We start from the raw sequence: 21,448 nt of genomic DNA, 5'->3' as shown, positions 1-21,448 counted from the left end.
GACATTAAACCAAAGTCCTGTCTACCCTCTTGGGTGGACATGGACGATCCTCTTAACACTTTTTTGAAGAACAGTTGGGAGCTCTTGCAGTGTCTTGGTCCACAATTGTCGCTAAACCAACACCACCAAAAGCAGGGTTATCTGGTTAATTATCTCCTTGCTTGGGGTTTGACTGTGTGCGAATTGGTTGCCATGTTTCCTTGCGCGGCAACAGTGACTACAGCTCAACATACTTCATTGGCTGTGAAGTGCTTTGGGGGCATCCTGCAGTCATGAAAGGTCCTAAATAAATACAAGTTCTTTCTTGCATCTCACAGAAATGTAGACATTTATGTTTTTTCAGAGTCATTTGTAGACATCACAGATGGAACATTTAATGCTGTGTGTTTCTTTTTAGACGGGGAAGCCCTCTGATGATTGGCGTGAGGAGCAATCATAAACTTTCCACAGATCACATACCAATTCTGTATCGTACATGTAAGTAACATTGGAGCTATGGGTAGAGATGTTCATTATATGTTACACATGAGGTTATTAGTCATTGAATATCTAAAAGCAGTGTTACGACCAGGTGCAAAAGGTTTCTAAGGGTCTGTTTACTATCTTCACCTGGTCTCATAGTAACAGGGTTTAATTTTAAACACACTGTGTTTTGAGCTCCCCATTTTGTGAATCCTTGTTCACAGTTTTCCAATTATAAGACAAAGAAACCAATTCACACAGGCTTTCTCAGGTTTGAAGAAGAAAGACAAAATTTTATTAAAACTTAAACTCTAATACGGTTCATGCCTACGGATATATGAATCACGCACGCTAGCATGCACATGCAATATCACATGCAGATAGGGACAGAAAAGAGGAGGAGAAAATATAGTAGGGAGGGGTTTGAGGCAATATCTTGTTACGGTGCTTCGAGCTCACAGTAGACCTTTATTGTAAGTAGTCTTGCTTTTCGTTGAGGCCCAGTAGTCGTCTTAAAACCTTGTTCACGTAGAAAACCTTTCTCTCTTTGAGTTTCACGTGTTTTCACAAGATTCAGTTCTGTGGGAAGGAGATGGAAGCAGGCAGACAGAAGAGGCTGTACTTCTTGCTTCAGTTCCAGGAGAGATCTTTACTCCATGAACACACGGCTTTGCCTCTTCAAATCCTTTGTTGGAAATTCAAATTCTCTGCAACAACTAGTTAGTCGTGTGACTAAAGCTGGTCTGACCACTTCTTCTGTGTATTGAGGAAGCCACGACTGGGTCCCCAATATTCCAACACTGCTAGTACTATGTAAATGTCCTTCCAGTCAGGGCTTGCAATTTTAAGTTTTAATGTTCATGTGGCGAAATCATGTGTGCCTCAGTCTTGGCAGATGGGGGGTTTGCCTGACAGCAGTTTATTGTGCTTCATAATATTACATTGACTCATTTAGCATAATGTAGCCAAAAACTGTTGGGCCAGAGAAGTCACAAACCATCTTAACAAGTTTTGGTGCTCTGGAATTGCTTGGAGGAAGGGCTTATAATGGCCAGATCCTAAGAATATGTAGCGAACCCATTTTTCATGCAGATCAGAGACACAACTGGTGCACTTAAAAAAAAAATCTAATAAAATAATTGAAGGAGAAGCTGGCTGATTTAATAAATGCCTGCTCAAGACTGATCTAGGTCTCCAAACCCAATGGCACCAAAGTAATGAAGCGGAGATGCTATGCATCAACCTAATTTCGTACATTTACGCTTTCAAAACAAAATGCGCGGAACCAATCGGCAAGTATAAATATGTAGGTCCTCATCCACTTGCCTACCTTCCCCTGTTAATGCTATGCCTATATACGTGTCCTTCTGTTTTGTGTTTATCTTTTATTGGATGGGCAGAGGTGGGGGAAGTTCAAGCAGGGAACGATGAGTTTTGATAAATATATGAATGCTTTTACCAGGTAAAGAAGTGAAGACAAGCTGCCCTGTTCCTCGCTCTGATGATACCTCTTTGTACCCAGTTGGGGAAGAGAAGTCAGTGGAGTACTACTTTGCATCGGATGCCAGGTAAACTTTTTAATCTTCTAAGCTTTAGTACTTGGTTTAGTTGGAGAATTATGGGCAAGGTGCGTTTTCAAGATATGTGACTGTTAAGTGAGGTGTCCTAACTTGGTGTAATATTTCCCCTTCTATTTAAACATTTGTGGATCACTCGTGGCATTGCTCATGTGTAGTGTGAAGCCCAGTTGTAATGATTGGCTGCTAAAATGGAGCTTGGTTAACTTGGCTTGTCCCTTTAGGCTGACCACTCTCTCTGGGGAAAGTGGTTTAAATCGGCAAAAGTTACATAATTGAAGCAACATTTCTGGCTCCGGGTTAGAGGAATCCAGCAGGGAAATGACTGGCGCTTATTGTTTGATTTATTTTGCATCAGTTGTGCCCTTTGCAGCGTGACTGGCTTGTAACATCTGGAAATGAAAAGCACTTTGACCAGTGAGTCTGGTTTCTGTGCCATCACTCTGAGAGTTAGATAATACGCTGTTTAAAAAGGACAAGGATGTTATAACTGTTGGCACACACTATAATAATCTGCTAAAGTTGAAAAGTCATATTGTTAAGTAAACAGTTGATGAGGCCGACTAGAATTCAGTAGCTGTTTGGTATGGGGCATTTGCAAAATGGAGGCTTCTACCAAATTTCAGGATTAAATGCTTGCCTGTCTCTTTTTAATTGGGATTGCAAAGGGCAGTCAGATGATACAGACACTCTGACTCCTGTGCTAATAAGGTACTTCTGATTGTTGGTGTTTCAAATAGTTGACTTCCTTTTTGAGACAGTCAGAGGTACTCGAAGGGTAGCCACTTGCCACCTACCTTGGGAATCTATTCAACATGTCCACCGGCTATTGGAACAGAAAACCGGGAATATAGCTGGTTTGAGATCTGTTGCCACTTTTATAAGAAGTTGGATTGACACCTGTTGAGCACCGCGACTGCGTGTAATGGAGCTACCAATGGCACGGTGTCATTTAGTTATTCAGGTGGCAAAAAGAGCAGGAATATCAATTGATCACAGTTAACTTGTGTAATTAATGCATTAATTTTTTTTTATCAATTCATTTATCGCGGAAGTTACATGGAGAGGAGGCTGCAGGATGGGAGTGGGATACTGGGAGGGAACGCCAGGGAGTGGAGGGAGCAGGGTGGGAATGGGATATTGGAAGGGGATGCCAGAGAGAGGAGGGGAGCAGGGTGGGAATGGGAATGCCTGAGCTATTTGGAAACAGAATTCATAGTCAATTTCATCAATTCCATCCAATCAGTTATGAGAAACATTAACTCAGGAGCTCATTAACTTCACCAAAGGCTGGGAATGAGTGAAAAGTAACTTCCCATTACTTTTCGGTGTCAGATAAGAGATTTTGAGTACCTCTGACTATGTATTTTGTGGTTAAGTCTACCAGTGCTCCTTTATACTCATTTTCACAGCTTATAAGTAACTTTAGTCCTGACAGTTATATCACCCCCGGTAACAGCAAAGGCAAGACTGATATTGACACATCGGCCAAATCTATCACCAGTGGAACCAACAGCACAGCTAGGGGCGATAACATTAAAGCTGAAACATAAATACTTAGCACTGGCAATAACAGGATCAATTAAATATGCAAATTAAACCAAAAAACATTTTTAATAAAATTAATTGCAGTTAATTCTTTTAACCAGTTGGCAGCCCTAGAAACTAATGATCCTCAAAGTGGGGCGGATCAACAAGGGAAAGGGAAGTCTGTGATTGAATTAAAATACGCTGGAGTCAGAATTGAGAGACTTCATGGGCCAAGAGGCTGAAATTATTTTCCGTTTCTAGTTTTTTATGACTAGAACACCTGATATTTTGGGGTAGCTGAATGGGATTTCCTCAGGTTTGATGCATTAAAACATCTTTTGATGTATTCCTTCATGTCACGGGTGCTGTTTGTTGGCGGGCAGTTTGTCACAATGGTGCTTGATATTCCAGCGCTATCATTGAGCACACAAACCAAGTGATTTTCCTGGAGGATGACGATGTGGCAGCGGTGGTCGCAGGCTGTCTTTCTATTCACCGGGTCGAGCGCACCCCAAGTGACTGCCCGGCGCGCGGTATCCAGACACTGCAGGTGGAGCTGCAGCAGATGATGAAAGGTAAAGCAGAGGCAAAATCGGACAGAATGTGCTGCTGCTTGAGACCGGGAGCAGCAGTGTTGGCAAATGGTGCACCTCGCCATCCCATAAAAGCTGGTTAGATACCCCACCATTGTGCCCTGGCCTCCCCTCAAAAGAGCATCCCATACGACGGTGTGAATGTTTGCAATTCCCCACATCAGCCAATCTGTGGCCTCTCACAATGACTGTACCAATGAATCGGCCTCAATATTCATCCACTCAACTCGGAAGCTAATGAGATGTTTATAAGGAAATAATCTGATCCATAAGGTTGAGTTGTACTAATGGTTGAAAGTCTTGGGTCTTATAATTGTCTGACTTTCGGAACAATAAAATCTTCCAGCAGAGGCCATTTGGCCTATCGTGTCTGTGCCAGCTCTTTGAAAGAACTATCCAACTACTCCCACTCCCCTCCTCTTTGCCCGTAGCCCTGCAATTTTTTTCCTTTTCAAGTTTATATCCAATTCCTGTTTGAATGTTACTATTGAATCTGATTCCACCATGCTTTCAGGAAGCATTCCTGATCATTGTAACTCTCAGCGTTAAAACATTCTCCTCAATTGCCCGATTCAACTCTCATCCAGGAGCTGCAACGTAAATCAGGGAGAGCAGAACCGAAGAGGAAAAGGAATGAATTAGGAAAGGCTGGCAGGGTGAAATAAATGAGCAGTAAAAGGTGGGGGGGTGTGGGTGGGGGAAGAGAATTAAAAACAAGCGACTATCAATTCTAAAGTCAAATATTATATAAAATATCTGGTGACGATACACAGCTGGATGTTTTTTTGCTACTAGCACATTAGTTTGGTCTGAGACCTTGTCAGGAATTTAAAGATAAACACAGACACAAATTGCTGGATGTAATTGTCTCGTGTTTGATTGATTGTGTTGCCTGATGTTTGAATTTAGACAGAGCAGGAATAAGAAAAGGTCATCCAACCCCTGCAGCCCATCATTCACCTCCTGCTCTCGCTCCCATTGCATCTCCTCTATTTGAAGTCGTCATTCGAGTCACACTTTTTGTTGCAATAGATTCACTTTCGATCTGTAAACTGGTTTTGCCCCAGTACCATTTTTAGGCCATTGCACTTTATGTCCACCTGAGAGGGCAGACGGGGCCTCGGTTTAATGTCTCATCCAAAAGACGGCACCTCTGACAGTGCAGCACTCCCTCAGTACTACACTGGAAAGTTAGCCTCAATTTTCTGCTCAAGTCTCTGGAGTGGAACTTGAACCCACATCCTTGTGACTCAGTGTCTTCCCAGAGCACATCCCAAGAGGAAATAAAGCAAAGCAAGAATGCGGGCTGCTGTTATGTTATGATTACAGTGTTGGGCTGCATGAAGATTGGAATATGGTTTCAGCCTCTCTGATTATGATTGCAATTCTGTGATTCTTCAGTTTGTACGAGTTGACTAGGAGCTGGGAAGTGCCTGCTCTTGAATATATAAAGTGCAGCACTGCGGTGAAAATTCCTGGGAAGTCTGGACTTTGTAATGACTGTAACCACTAGATCTGGCCCAGCAGTTATACCACATAGTAATGCCATAAATCAGCCCAACACTGCAATCATAGTATATGGGCAACCAGCATCCGTGCTCTGCTTTATTTCCTCTTGGGATGTGCCCTGGGTAGACAGCCTCTGATTCAGAAGGTGGTGGGTTCGAGTCCCACTCCAGAGACTTGAGCACAAAACCAGGGTTGACTCTCCAGTGCAGTACTGAGGGAGTGCTGCAGTGCTGGAGGTGCCGTCTTTCGGATGAGACGTTAAAGCAAGGCCCCATCTGCCCTCTCTGGCGGATGTAAAAGATCCCACGGCACTATTGGGAAGAACAACAGGGGAGTTCACCCCGGTGACCTGGCCAATATTTATCCCTCAGTCAACATCACAAAAAACAGATTATTGGGTCATTGTCACCTTGCTGTTTGTGGGAGCTTGCTGTGCATAAATTGGCGACCATGTTTCCTACATTATTACAGTGTTTCTAAAAATACTTTATTGGCTGTAAAGCATTTTGGGACATCCTGAGGTCATGAAAGGTGCTATATAAATGCAAGTCTTTTTATATTGCCCATCCCTGGTTGCCCATTAGGAGTTAGTTGAGACTGGAGTCCAGTGTAGGCCAGACTGAGTAGGGGGTGACCGATTTCTTTCCTGAATGACATTCATGAACCACTGGGTATTGATGATGAATGCAGCAGCTTTCCCAATCACGTTTCAGTTGCTAGCTCACAAATAATCAGATTTATTGATTATATTCATATCTCGCCATTGTGGGATTTGAACTCACGATCTCCGAGATGCTCGTTCACTATCGATCAATAGGCTACCATACCTTTCGCAGCTGCTTTGCACCAAAGCTAAACTTGTTGTAAATGCACCTTTAAATGAGACGACGATGTCAAGACATGTGCACATATTTAGATTGATTTTGACAGTGAAATTTGCCCACTGGATTACGAATACTAAACATGGGCCTGACACAGGATCTTGATAAATTATTACAAGCATAGCCTTGAGACTTTGTTTTCCTCCTACACAAAATCTTCTGACCTTTTCCATTTAAGTACATTTTCATGTGATTATTTCTGCCTGACCTTTTTTGCAGGAAGCTACAGTTCCTTTATGCAGAAAGAAATCTTTGAACAGCCAGAATCGGTGGTAAACACAATGAGAGGAAGGGTCAATTTTGAAAATAACACAGGTAAGAGTAAATACTTAGAGTTTACTGAACGCAAAGCTTCTTTGGTCGTACTGCAATTAGTTTCATCTGTTGCACTTTCCGACTGCATTGACCATAAATGCAAAAGCGTGGATCCTGGTGGAATTTCCCGGCAGCTAATGGGGGAGAAGAATTAGAGAAGGAGACTGAATTGAACGGGTGCCTGTTCCTTTAAGAAATGTTTGAGCAGACACCACTTCCTCCAATGAGTATCATTTGGGGACAATCTTCCGGGTGCAGAAATCACGAGATATTCTTTTAGAAGTACATATTTTGAAAAATTTACTCTTGGAATGTGATTGAGGCTTTCAAGGCAGCTGTTATTTCCGATCCCGAGTTCCCATGGCGGGAGCTTGTGACTCCAGTCCGACTAGTTGTGCCAGACTTGCTTCCTTGCAGGGTTTTCCAGGCTTTGGGAAACCTGGCAGCTAAAAGGAGTCGAGGACAGCTGGATTCAGCAGGTAAAGTGCCTTTGCAACACTGCTTGTGGACCAGGAGGACCAGGGGTGCTTTCCCCTCAGGTCCCCAAGTTAACCTCACAGAATCACAGAATTGTTACAACGCAGAACGAGGCCTTTCTGCCCATTGTGTCTGCACCAGCTCTCCGAATGAGCAATTCACCTAATGCCATTCCTACGCCTTCTCCCCATAACCCTGCACATTCTTCCTTTTCACATAACAGTCTAATTCCCTTTCGAATGCCTCAGATGAACCTGCCTCTACTACATTCTCAAGCAGTGCATTCCAAATCCTAACCGCTCGCTGCGTGAAGAAGTTTTTCTTCATGTGGCTTTTGCCAATCACTTTAAATCTGTGCCCCCTTGTTCTCAATCCTTTCACGGGTGGGAACAGTTTCTCCCTATCTACTCTGTCCAGACCCTTCATCATTTTGAATACCTCTATCAAATCTCCTCTCAGCCTTCTCTTCAAGGAAAACAGTCTCAACGTCTCCAATCAATCTTCATAACTGAAATTCCTCATCCCTCGGACCATTCTTGTGATTCTCTCCGTACTCTCTCCAATGCCTTGACATCTTTCCTAAAGTCTGGCACCCAGAACTGGACGCAATGCTCCAGCCGAGGCCGAACTGGTATCTTATAGAAATTTAACATAACCTCTTTGCTCTTGTACTTTATGATGCTATTAATAAAGTCCAGGATGCTGTATGCTTTATTAAGTGCTCTCTCAACCTGTCCTGCCTGTAAACTAGTCGTGCGATTGGCCAACTCTAATCTGGCTGGCTGCAGCAGGGCCACTGCAAATCCTGTTCTTTTGGGTTTCGCAAAAGCTAAACTGCCCCCTGCTCCCTCCCGTTAATATAGGGGCCATTGAGTCTGATGCCAGCCCACGGATTGCCAATTTGTTCTGAACTCAGTTTCACAACTTGTGGTGGCATTTGGTTCTAAGCAAGATGGGGAGAATCTCAAAATTAGGATCATAATCAAGCACCAGGCAGCTAAATTTGTTTGTTTAGTTGATTTAATTGGGCATAGTCACCTCACCAGGTAGAGTGATCTGGCCACCTGACCATAGCAGCCTAACTGGCACTTCATTTGGGTTGATTCTCATTCTTGTAACCCCCAGTGGAACTGGAACAATATTATGTGTTGCGTGACCCAATTAGAAAGAGAAAGAAGAGCACAGGATGTGCCAAAGTGCTTTGCAATCAATTAAATATTATTGTAATGCAGCAAATGTGGCAACCAATTTGCACAAAGCCAGGTCTCGCACTCAGTAAGGTAGTAATGACCTGATGATCTGTTTTTGAGCTATCGGTAGCGAATCGTAAGCTAAAATGCCTCCTTTTAGTTTACGGTACAGAAGGAGTGATTTCATGAGATGCTGTAGGGGAGTTCTTGTGGATCCTGACTGGAAATGGTGTCTTAAAAAGACCAATATCTCTAGGACTTGAGGTACAGTTAATGGCCCAGATTTTGCAGTTAGCAGCAAAGCAACGGAGCTTGCCGCTGATCTTGACAGCTTCCCACAAAGATCTAACGATCTCTGTAATATGGATTTCCCCTTTCCCCACGTTAATTTGAATCTGCTGCCAAGTTAAGGGGATCTCCAGGCATCCAGCAACAGTGATGTCATCAAGCAGGGTAAGCAGTCAATCGCATTGATGTATTCTCTCAGACTGCAAACCAGGAAGTTTTTTTAAAAAAGCTTATTATTCTTCACTTTCTATAAATTTTACAAAGAGAGAAATAAATCATTGGGACCTACACATTAGAAGCTGGAATACCATAAACTAGCTTTAAAAAGGCTCTTCTATCAAAAAACTTGTAATTTTTATCAGAGGGAAAAATTTGACTTGCACAAATATAAAATTAATTTTCCAGGGCCAGAGAGGTTTTTCAGCAGTAGTTATGACTTAGTACACCATTTAAAAACCTAGTCACACCTAATTAACAAGGCGTAACCTTTTCAGGAATTTTTAACAGTGATATTGTAGCATAAAAAGTGGGGGGGGGGGGTTCTTATCAGTTCAGTGATTTTCTAAAGATTACTGTCTAGGAACATCAGCAGCACACCCTCTGGAGAAGACTTCAACATCTGGATTTCCGCATTGAACTGCGCATGTCCAGCAATTGCTGTTAATTTCAGAGGAGTAACAAAAGCAAACGTGAACAGTTTCACTGTCATTACTACCACAGAATTACCAGTAACACTACCAGTAACCTGTCTCTAGATGCAGAAATCAACAAGCGCATGGGTAAGGCTTCCACTGCTATGTCCAGACTGGCCAAGAGAGTGTGGGAAAATGGCGCACTGACACGGAACACAAAAGTCCGAGTGTATCAAGCCTGTGTCCTCAGTACCTTGCTCTATGGCAGCGAGGCCTGGACAACGTACGCCAGCCAAGAGCGACGTCTCAATTCATTCCATCTTCGCTGCCTTCGGAGAATACTTGGCATCAGGTGGCAGGACCGTATCTCCAACACAGAAGTCCTCGAGGCGGCCAATATCCCCAGCTTGTACACACTACTGAGTCAGCGGCGCTTGAGATGGCTTGGCCATGTGAGCCGCATGGAAGATGGCAGGATCCCCAAAGACACATTGTACAGCGAGCTCGCCACTGGTATCAGACCCACCGGCCGTCCACGTCTCCGCTTTAAAGACGTCTGCAAACGCGACATGAAATCCTATGACATTGATCACAAGTCGTGGGAGTCAGTTGCTAGCGTTCGCCAGAGCTGGCGGGCAGCCATAAAGACAGGGCTAAAATGTGGCGAGTCGAAGAGACTTAGTAGTTGGCAGGAAAAAAGACAGAGGCGCAAGGGGAGAGCCAACTGTGTAACAGCCCCGACAAACAAAATTTTCTGCAGCACCTGTGGAAGAGCCTGTCACTCTAGAATTGGCCTTTATAGCCACTCCAGGCGCTGCTTCACAAACCACTGACCACCTCCAGGTGCGTATCCATTGTCTCTCGAGATAAGGAGGCCCAAAAGAAAAAAGAAAGAACTACCACAGAATCCGGACCAATGACTTGTCCCCTCCTGTGGATGATAAAGTATTGTTGGTTTAAAGAATAGCAACACCACCTGAAGATATGTTTCTCCAAATTGGTTTACTGCCACTAGGAGTCTCTAGCATGCGTTGTAATTAATCTACAATATTGTATTTATAATATTCCAAGTTTTTGGCAGAGAATCAGTAATGTACAAGGTTACACACTAAAATGCAGTCCTCTGTAGTTATGCTAAGTTTCATGTCTCAAACTTGGGGAGACATGACCCCCACCACACCCCTCCCCGACCTCCCACGCACCTCCTCCCCCCACCACGTTACCTCCCCAAATGAGAGGATCCTGGATGGGCTAGCCCTCTTCTGTCATGCACATGCCTCTGTTACTGGTTAGTTAGAAAATAGTGATTAGGTGACGTCGGATTGAGGTGAGTGTGTGATGTGGGTCCTTGCACAGGAAACAGCCAAGGTTTAAACCGTATACAAAAGCAAATTACTACAGATGCTGGAAATCTGAAATACAAACAGAAAATGCTGGAAATACTCAGGTCAGGCAGCATCTGTGAAGAGAGAAGTAGAGTTAACGTTTCAGGTCTCTGACTTTTCATCAGAACTGGCAAAGGTAAGAAATGTAATAGGCTTTGAGTAAGTGAAAGGGGTCTGGGTGGGGAAAAAGAATAAAAGGGAAGGTCTGAAAGGGCGGAGAGCATAAGAGATTATATAACTAAAGGTTTCATGGGGAAAAGCCAAAGGGAGTGGAAATAGGAAAAGTAAAGAAACAAAAGATGTGAGTCGAGGAGGTGTGAATGGCAGAATAACAATTGTCTGAATGCAAAGTAAAAGGGTTAAGAAACGAGCGAAAGAACCAAACCAGCAAAAAAAAAAGAAACAAAATGGGGGCAGAGGTTATGATGTAAAATTGTTGAATTCCGTGTTGAGTTCAGAAGGCTGTAAAGTGCACAGTCGAAAGATGAGGTGCTGTTCCTTGAGTTTGCCTTGAGCTTCATTTGAACACTGCAGCAGGCCGAGGACAGAAAGGTCAGAGTGGGAGCAAGGTAGAGATTTAAAATGATGGGCGACTGGGAGTTCGGGGGTCACGCTTATGGACTGAACGGAGGTGTTCTGCAAAGCGGTCACCCAGTCTGCGTTTAGTCTCCCCAGTGTTGAGGAGACCACATCGTGAGCAGCGACTGCAGTATACTAAATTGAAAGAAGTACAAGTAAATCGCTGTTTCACTTGGGAGGAGTGTTTGGGGCCTTGGATGGTGAGAAGGGAGGGGGTAAAAGGGCAGGTGTTGCATCACCTGCGCTTACATGGGAAGCTGCTGTAGGAGAGAAGCATTCTGTGTGCTTTCTTCACTCTGCCTTCTGTCCCCAAGGAGTGAGACAGCCTGTTCATTAACACAGTCCCCACTCAGAAGATTTACAGGGGGAAAGTCCAGTCACTTCTGGCAGGAGAAGAAGTCTGATTTCGTCTACTCCTACTCTTGTATGACGCTAAAAATTTACAATGGGGGATGTCTAGTTTGACCATCATTCGATAGCCTCCTGATATGCCGAGTGGAGAAACAACATGCGTCCCACAACAGATCTTCAAGGACATGTTGATAATGACCTGCACGCTGTCTCCCTGTGTATGCTAGTTCATCAGGAACCTACCAGCAAATATCATCAAGTTGACCAAACGCCCTGAAGTAGCCTCCCTGTCTGAAACATCTGAAAGCAGATTCATGCAATGGCGTAAAGCAACATAGCGGCGCAGTGGTTAGCACCGCAGCCTCACAGCTCCAGCGACCCGGGTCAATTCTGGGTACTGCCTGCGTGGAGTTTGCAAGTTCTCCCTGTGTCTGCGTGGGTTTTCTCGGGTGCTCCGGTTTCCCCCCACAAGCCAAAAGACTTGCAGGTTGGTAGGTAAATTGGCCTTTATAAATTGTCACTAGTATAGGTAGGTGGTAGGGAAATATAGGGATAGGTGGGGATGTTTGGTAGGAATATGGGATTAGTGTAGGATTAGTATAAATGGGTGGTTGATGGTTGGCACAGAATCGGTGGGCCGAAGGGCCTGTTTCAGTGCTGTATCTCTAAACTAAACTAAACATAAGATGCATTTGAAACTTCTCTGTACTTGTATAATGCTATTCCTTCAACCTAAATCAACTAGTACTGCAAATATTAAAAATGGAGAATGACTAGAGAGCATTGAAGTTTATTATATAATATAACTTGTGAGCCAACTCAAAATTCCTGATTATCTTTCTTTGCATTTCATTTTCATTCACTGGAACTGTTCGTATAGCAGCAGTATATTAATTGTAAAGTTAGGTGACAGTTGCTGTTTAGTGTTGTATATTTTTACCACGTAAGGCAATTGTGAGCCAGCCACAAAGCATTGGTCGTGTGATATTCCTGAGACTGCATGTTTTTCGAACATGTTTTGTCTTTGAAAAAATTTTTTTTTTTGATGAGTTTTATGCTTGTTAAATTAAGGATTGTTGGTGTTTGGATATGAACACGACTATGTCCGGCTATCAGCGCCAGCGTCAAAGGTTCCTGGTCCAGGCTGCACATAGCCAGCTGACTCAACTGAAGCTCTCTCCACTCTCCCACAACATTGTGCCATTTTTCCACTTCTTGACTGAGCTACCCGGTGGTTTCTGTAAATGAGATCAGCATTTTTTAAGGCCCAATGACGGAACAGTTTTTCTGCTCAGCTCATATCCATCAGGGACCAGCTTGAGACTGCCTGAGCTCAATCGGATACGACTCACATCCGAATGGAGTGGAATATTGGCTCAATTTATAGCAGTCTCATCCTGAGTCAGAAGATCATAGGTTCCAGATGTATGCTCAGATTTAAGCTCATGCAATAGTGCCATAGGAATTGGGGGCCTGGTCAGTTTAGTGGCAGAGGTTCATTTGGATGGCGAGTTTGATGAACAGAGGTAAAAGATCAAAAGACTTGAGTACATTCTAGTTATATGAGTACAATCTGCATGTCTAATGAGCACTAATACTGTAGTTTCTGGAGTGTGTTAGGGATGTTGTTTTAGAACAGTATATTGAGGAACCGGCTATATTGGATCTAGTTTTATGTAATGAGAAAGGGCTAATTAATCTTGTTGTAAAAGAACCTTTAGGGATGAGTGACCATAATATGATAGAATATTACATTATGTTTGAAAGTGAGGTAGTTCAGTTTGAAGCCAGGATGTTAAATTTGAACAAAGGAATTGATGGTATGAGGGGCAAATTGGCGGAGGTGGATTGAGAAAATACATTAAAAGGTATGACCATGCATAGACAATGGATAGTCTTTAAAGAACTATTACATAGTTTACAGCAACTATACATTCTTTCAAGGCACAAAAACCCCAAAAGTAAAGGCAGTCAACTGTGGATAACAAAGGAAGTTGAGGATTGTATACGATTAAAATAAAAGGCCTATAAAGTTCCCAGAAATAGTAGTAAAGGATTGGGAGGATTTTAGAATATAGCAAAGGAGGACGAAGAAACTGATAAAGAAAGGGAGAACAGAATATGAATGTAAGCTAGCAAAAAAATATAAAAATGGATTGTAAAAGCTTCTATGGGTACGTAAAAAGGAAACTTTTGGCTAAGACAAATGTGGGTCCATTACAGGCAGTCAGGAGAATTTATAATGGGGAATAGAGAAATGGCAGAGAAGCTAAATGATTACTTTGTGTCTGCCTTCACTGAGGAAGATACAAGAAATCTCCCAGAATTAGAGATCCAAGGGATTAGGGGGAATGAGGAATTGAAGGAAATTCGTATAGCAAGAAGGTTGTATTGGAGAAATTAATGGGGCTGAAGGCTGATAGATCCCCAGGACCTGATTCTACATTCCAGACCGTTGAAAGAGTTATCTATGGAGATAGCCTTACATCAGTCATTGGGAAAATGCTAGAATGTATTTCAAAGGATGTGATAAATGGACAATAGTGATCTGATTGGGTATAGTCAACATGGATTTATGAATGGGAAATCATGTTTGACGAACCTGATGGAGTTTTTTGAGGATGTTACTAACAGAATTGATAAAGGGGAGTCAGTGGACATGGTATACTTGGATTTTCAGAAGATCTTTGATAAGGTCCACCACAGGAGATTGGTTAGCAAAATTAAAGCAAATAAGACAGGAGGTAATATACTGGCATGGATTAAGGATTGGTTAACAGGCAGAAAACAGAGAGTAGGAATAAACAGGTCATTCTCACGTTGGCAGGCTGTGACTAATGGAGTACTGCAGGGATTAGTGCTTGGGCCCCAGCTGTTCACAATATATATGAATGATTTGGATGTGGGGACCAAATGTAATATTTCCAAGTTCACGGATGACACAAAACTATGTGGGAATGTGTGTTGTGAAGAAGATGCAAAGCAGCTTTAAGGGGATTTGGCAGGACTTGGTGAGTGGGCAAGAACATGGCAGATGGAATATAATGTGGAAAAATGTGAGGCTATCCACTTTGGCAGGAGTAATAGATGTGTAGAGTATTTCTTAAATGGTAAGAGATTAGAAAGTGTAGATGTACAAAGGGACCTGGGTGTCCTTGTCAATAAGTCACTGAAAGCTAACATGCAGGTGCAGCAAGCAATTAGGAAGGCTAATGGTATGTTAGCCTTTATCACAAGAGGATTTGAGTACAGGAGTAGTGAAGTCTTGCTTCAATTTTACAGAACCTTGGTTAGACTGCACCTCGAGTACTGTGTGCAGTTTTGGTACCCTTACCTTAGGAAGGATATTATTGCCATAGAGGGAGTGCAACGGAGGTTCACCAGACTTGTTCCCGGGATGGCGGGACTGTCCTATGAAGAGAGATTGGGGAAACTGGGCCTGTATTCTCTAGAGTTTTGAAGAATGAAAGGTAATCTCATTGAAACCTACAAAACACTTAAAAGGATAGACAGGGTAGATGCAGGTAAGATGTTTCCCCTGCTTGGGGAGTCTAGAACGAGGTGACACAATTTCAAAATCAGGGGGAAGCCACTTAGGACAGAGATGAGGAGAAATTTCTTTACTCAGAGGGTTGTGAATCTTTGGAATTCTCTACCCCTAGAGGGCTGTGGAAGCTCAGTCATTGAGTATGTTTAAAGCAGAGATTGACAGATTTCTAAATACAAATGACATAAGGGAATATGAGGATAGTGTGGGGAAAAAGGCATTGAGGTTCCTTTGTAACTCATTTAGGCCCAAACATCTGCGAACGTTTAAGCCATGCGGTTGGTTACGAACATAAGAAATAGCAGCAGGAGTAGGCCATTCAGCCCCTTGAGCCTGCTCTGCCATTCAATATGGTCATGGCTGATCTTCTGCCTCAATTCCATCTTCCCAAACTATTACTGTATCCCTTGATTCCCTTAGTGTCCAAAAAGCCTTGTACGTTACTGATTCTCTGCTACAAGATGTTGGTATGCACAATAGATGTAATATTGTAGATTAATTACAATGTGTATTAGAGACTCCTAGTGGCAGTAAACCAATATAGCACAAACTTATTATTTGGTGGTGGTGTCATTCTTTAGTACAGAGATTACGGGAGTCTTCTGTGGGCAAATGTGGAGGAAGCTCAAGGCCAATCATTTTCCTAATGCACCAGCTAATTCCAAAATCCAGATAACCAATTTGTAAAAAAGTATTTGCCTTGGTGATAACATCTAGAGATGGTGATTTTTTTTTTTTTTAATTTGTTTGTGGGCGTTTCTGGCTAGATTTATTATCCTTGAACTGAATGGCATTTTAAGAGTCAACCACATTGCTGTGGATCTGGAGTCGTACGTAGGCCAGACCAGGTAAGGGCGGCAAATTTACCTTCCCTGAATCGACAGTGGTTTCATGGTCACCATTAGACTAGCTTTTTAAATTCCAGATTTATTAATTGAATTCAAATTTCACCATCTGCTGTGATGGGATTTGAACCCATGTCCCCAGAGCAACTAGCCTGATCTCTGGATTACTAATCCAGTGACACTACCAGCATGCCACTGCCTCCCCCCTCTCTTACTGATGGTGATCCAAAGGGACAGTGGCCATGAAACTCCAGATTGCATTGAGAAGAAAAATATCTTGATTGCTTTCTAGCAACGCTACGCAAGTTGACCAGTATGTTTGGTTCAGTCTCTATTCTGTAACTTGTATCTCTCTTGCCTCTTAGTGATCCTTGGCGGATTAAAGGATTCGATTAAGGAAATCAGAAGATGCAGACGCTTATTAATTATTGCTTGTGGAACAAGTTACCATACTGGACTGGCGGTATGCTTTCATTATTGGCGTTGAAATCCTATGCGTCTGATATATCTGCCTGCGTTGCACTGGAAACTTGGAGAGTGTCCAGCAGACTCTCCATCTGAATGCTGCCATGGAAGTGCCCATCACTTCCACAGTGGAAAGGATGGGGCTCTAAGCTGTGCATTATGCCATTTGCTGTGGTGGAGCCACTATGCTCCTAGCCAGTGACTGGGGGCTATCTGACAGGCTTGTCAATGCACCAAGCATCTGCTGCATGTGCATCAACTTCTTCCTATAGTTCTCCCCCATGACGTCCTCAGCTGAGGCCCCTGCAGCAGAACTGGTGTGCGACTTTGCCCTCCGGCAGGTTCACGCGTGACCTGAACTAACCCCTTGTCCTGACTGCAGCCCACTCGTGCCCAGTAACGCACCACATGCTGATCCCCACTCTAAACTGGCCTCTTAACGTTTGCACGGTGCCTGTCTCAGTCTGAGCTGGTGGCTGCGAGTGTTTGGCTGAGTGATGGTGCATGTTCCTCAGGGCCCTCTTCCTGCGCTCGCCCTTTAATGTGAGGCTGCAGGGGCTGAGCAGCCGGCAGTTCTTGGCTATCTGAAGGCACAAAAGCGGGGGGTGAGGGGAGGGAGATGGGGAGGAAAGCAGAAGGCCCGTGGTCACTCTGTCTCCTGCAAGAGAGAGAGCAGAATGTCAGTGACTGTATGTCAGTAAGGTTGGGTGATGTGCTGTCCATAGCTGAATAGCTGGAGGTGTGTGCGCGGCTGGCATGCTTGGAAGGTGTGTGGGCAAGGTGCAGTGTCAGGTTGTTAGAGGTGAGTCTTGAGTGTCAGGGAGTGCTGCTGGGTGCACGATGGGAGCGTGGTGCATTGAACAGTTTGAAAGGTACATGGTGTGGTGGCTGAGAGCTGTCATGTGCAGATGCATTCGCTGACCTTGAGATCATTAAACTTTTCTCGGCACTGCTGCCAGGTTTGTTGTGCCACACTCTGGGCATTCACGACCCTTGCCACCTGCTCCCACTGCCTCCACAGGGTTAGCCTGGAGGGATGCCTGCCCCCCCTCCCCCCGCCCAGCGGAAACATGGCCGCCTTCCTGGCCTGGACCTCTGGATAGAGTGTGTCCAGGGCGCGTCACAAAATCTGGGAGCCCTCTCCTTCCCTTGGTGTGCTATTGTATCTCCATGAATAACAAAAATACAATGATCCAGCAGCCTGCATTGCATTGCTGCAGCTACCCTTTTAGGAGGACTGTGCCTTTAAAAAGTGAAGGCTGCCAAAGGAAGCGGTTTCTTCCCAAAGCTACTCGGCTCCTTGCAGCGTGCAGAAGCCTCCTGCGGTGAAATGGAGACCAGCGCTGCGCAGGAGTTGTTCATGGCCGTGCTACAATAATGGAAAGGAGGGGTGGGCGGTAGACGAATTTTGTGTCTTACCCACCTCATTTCCAGTGGACACGGACATGCCGTGAATCACAGCCCCCGTGCCCAAAAATCAAGGCACATGAATTTCATGCCATATGTCTTTCCCTCATTCCTTTGCAGAACGGGCTCGAGGGGCTGAATGGCCCACTCCTGATCCTGTGTTCCATTCCGTCCTGTCCGATATTTGCAGCCAATAATTTGCTGTGAGATGGAAAGGCAGTGTTTATTTACAAGTCCGTTCGGTGTTCAAGGGCTCACGCGTACTGTTAAATGCATGTGGATGCGTTCACACGTTAATAGCTAATTTATTGCGGTTCTGTATCTGGAGTCTACCTCACACAGCTGGCATTGCCTGTTGTCTAATAGCGACAAATTGTCTCCTGTTTGAAAAGAGCTGGACGGAGAGCTATTTCACTAAAGTGTACTGCACATTGACAGGCCTGCATGCCTCATTAGTCCTGCTCAATTATAATGAGACAATTATCTCTCTAGAAATTGAATTCATATGTAAATCAGGATGCAGTCAAGCCCTGCAATGTGACTGCTTTCCCCCCCCCCCCCCCCTACCTACCAACCTCCCTCAGAAATCGAGTCACTGTCACCAAGAACAGAACAGAAATAATAGTTTGCTGCAGGTTAATCATGCTTCTGTACTTTGCCATGGATGTTGGGTTTTCAGTAGTTAGCCTGCTGGATTTAGGTGTGTCTGCTGGTTCACACTGCGGGCCACACAGCAGCATCAGTTACATTTGACCAGTTTTAGTTCTGTAACATGATCCATCACAACCCGCGTCTGCATGTGGAACTCATGGAACATGAGAAACCACTCGGTGAGTGTGTAGGCGGTTTGAGTTGGCTAGGACGACAGAGAATCTTAATAAAGACTTGTGTTCATTGACTCCTCTCCAGTTTTTTGAACCAGCATTTTGCTGAGGGTCCCCATCCCAATCAAAGTCTTCTCTCAAGGAGCAGTCTCAATGAGGGATGTAACACACAGTTTCCCACGGGAAGGGAGAAAACCACCAGGCAGCTCAGTGCCTCAAAGCGGTGAGTCGCTGAAGTCGGCTGTTCTAAATGTACGAAATGTGCCCAGAAAACGCTGGAAATGCTCAGCAGGTCTGGCAGCATCTGTGGAGAGAGAAAGAGAGTTAACGCTTCAGGTCTGTTACCTTTTATCAGCGCTGGAAGATGTTGGAGACTCAGGGTGAGAAATTAATTCACCTCCCGAGTAGCCATGACGGCCATTTTGCTGGGGCGTGCTGCATGGAGCACCCATTTGAAGGGCGCCCACGTTGGCGTTCCCAATGTGTGCTGGAAGGCTGTGAATCAATGCCATCCTGACGTCACAGTCCAAGCAGCCAATGCACTGCCAGGATTTGGACCCCCAGGCCCAAGGCAACCGATTTGTCAATCTCAATGAACAACAAGCTCGAAGCTGCAAGATGGGTCCTGCACTGGTGTTCCTTAAAGGGCCAGTCACCCAGATTGCAGGTAAGGTGATTTTTAAGAAATTCTACGATTGCAAAGTGTCTGAGAATACTCTGGAGCATTGTGGTGAGTTCCTGGATTTGCCAGAGTGTTGCAGCATCCTGACTGGGAGGGCAGAGGAGTTGTTTCTAAGAGGGTGCTGGTCAGTTTAATTGGCAGCTCCACTGACACTGGCAGAACTTCCCTGTTCTTCGTGCCATAGAAATTTTTTCCATCCAGCTGAGAGGGCAGAATGGGCCTCGATTTAACGTCTCGTCAAAAAGACGGCACCTCTGACAGTGCAGTACTGCCCTGGAGTATCAGCTTGGATAATGTTCTCGAGTCCCTGGAGTGGGACTTCACTTTTGAGGTTTAACTTGCCTGTGTTGTGTAGAAAATTGTCAGAAACCCCTTTAAAAAGACCCTGACATTAGCATTAAGGAAGCACTGGCATTCCACAGCCTTTCAGTGAGATCAGCTAGAGTCGAGGTTAGCGACTGCAGTTCTGAAGTATTATTATGTTAACTATAAGAAACGTGTGGAATTTTGTAACAAGACTGTTGCATTAAAGAGGACATGTGACTGACTCTTAAGCTCAAGTGAAGAAAAGCCCCCTGGATGAGGTACTAGAGGGCTGTCAGTTCTCTGGGATGATACCCTCTGAAAGAGTGGGTGCCTTCAGAAGGGGAAGGGTGCGGGGGATACTGCCTTTTGAGGTAAAAATACAAAATATGTGTCCCACACCGTACCTGACAGATTTGACCTAATTTCTACCTGTGTCTTGCTACCTCTCTCAGACACGCCAAATCCTGGAGGAGTTGACTGAGCTGCCAGTCATGGTGGAACTTTCTAGCGATTTCCTGGATCGCAGTACACCCGTCTTCCGGGATGATGTGTGCTTTTTCCTCAGCCAATCAGGTACTGCGCAGCATTTGTATCGCAAATTTCTCAATGTAGAATCATTTTCAACGCTATTAATCCACCTGTGTGAAGATTATCCTGTGTTTGTCTACTCCTGAACTTTTTTTTTGTACATTTTCCGGGATTTGGGCATCACTGGCAACTTATTGCCCATCCTTAATTGTCCTGGGAAGGTGGTGGGCCTACTTTTTTATTCGTTCGGGGGGATGTGGGTGTCGCTGGCTAGGCCAGCATTTATTGCCCATCCCTAATTGCCCTTGAGAACGTGGCGAGCTGCCTTCTTGAACTGCTGTTGTCCATTTTTTTTCTAGTGGCTTGCTAGTTCACTTCAGAGGGCTGTTAAGAGTTGACCAGGTTGGTGCAGGACTGGAGTCACTTATAGGCCGGGCTAGATGAAGACAGCAGGTTTCCTTCCCTCAAAAGAACACCAGTGAACCAGTTGGGTTGTTGTGACAATCTCGACAGCTTTGTGGCCACTTTTGTGAGAACCAGTTTTACTTGCAGGTTTTATTTAAATTGAATCCAATTTCTCAAACAGCCATGGTGGTCTTTGAAACCTACCTCATCCGCATTGTAGTCCAAGCCTCTGGATTGCAGGCACAGTAGCACAACCACGACGCGACCATACCCCAGTAGCTTTATTTTTGTGGAGCGTTTCCCAGACCTGATATCACAAGTGGAGAGGGTGGTATGCAATCTGATGCCTAGCCACTGTTTGTGGGTGCGTAGATGGCAACACAGGGGTGGCTAGGCTTGGAATGCGTCACAGCCTCTACTCTGTGCTCCCCAGATTAACACGGGTCAGATCAGGAGCTGCATGAAGTAGGACTTAAAAATGCAGCTGCTCCTGCACATTCAACCTGTTGGTGATATATATCCTAGGGTTTAATTTTCTTTCAGGCTAGTTAAATCTCAAGCCCCGCAACCCTCCCTGATTTTCATCGCTCTGCCATTGGTGGCTGTGCCTTCTATTGCCTGGGCCCCAAGCTCTGGAATTTGGAATTCCCTCCCTAAACCTCTCTGCCTC

The 21,448-nt window shown here is 44.5% G+C and overlaps 1 protein-coding gene across 1 annotated transcript in view; it reads left to right on the top strand.

The window, feature by feature from the left end:
* Positions 1–21,448, top strand: part of LOC137355498 (glutamine--fructose-6-phosphate aminotransferase [isomerizing] 1-like) — a 76,318-nt gene that overhangs the window by 37,025 nt on the left and 17,845 nt on the right. The window contains exons 8-13 of the mRNA XM_068020707.1: positions 398–477; positions 1,925–2,030; positions 3,981–4,144; positions 6,772–6,867; positions 16,527–16,624; positions 20,298–20,418. Coding sequence (XP_067876808.1) covers positions 398–477; positions 1,925–2,030; positions 3,981–4,144; positions 6,772–6,867; positions 16,527–16,624; positions 20,298–20,418 — 665 coding nt within the window. The remainder of the gene's footprint in view (positions 1–397; positions 478–1,924; positions 2,031–3,980; positions 4,145–6,771; positions 6,868–16,526; positions 16,625–20,297; positions 20,419–21,448) is intronic.

Source organism: Heterodontus francisci, chromosome 42, assembly GCF_036365525.1.
Source record: "Heterodontus francisci isolate sHetFra1 chromosome 42, sHetFra1.hap1, whole genome shotgun sequence".
In the NCBI taxonomy this organism is placed as follows: Eukaryota; Metazoa; Chordata; class Chondrichthyes; order Heterodontiformes; family Heterodontidae; genus Heterodontus; species Heterodontus francisci.
The sequence above is the reverse complement of the archived record's forward strand: the minus strand, read 5'-3'. Positions and strand labels throughout refer to the sequence as shown.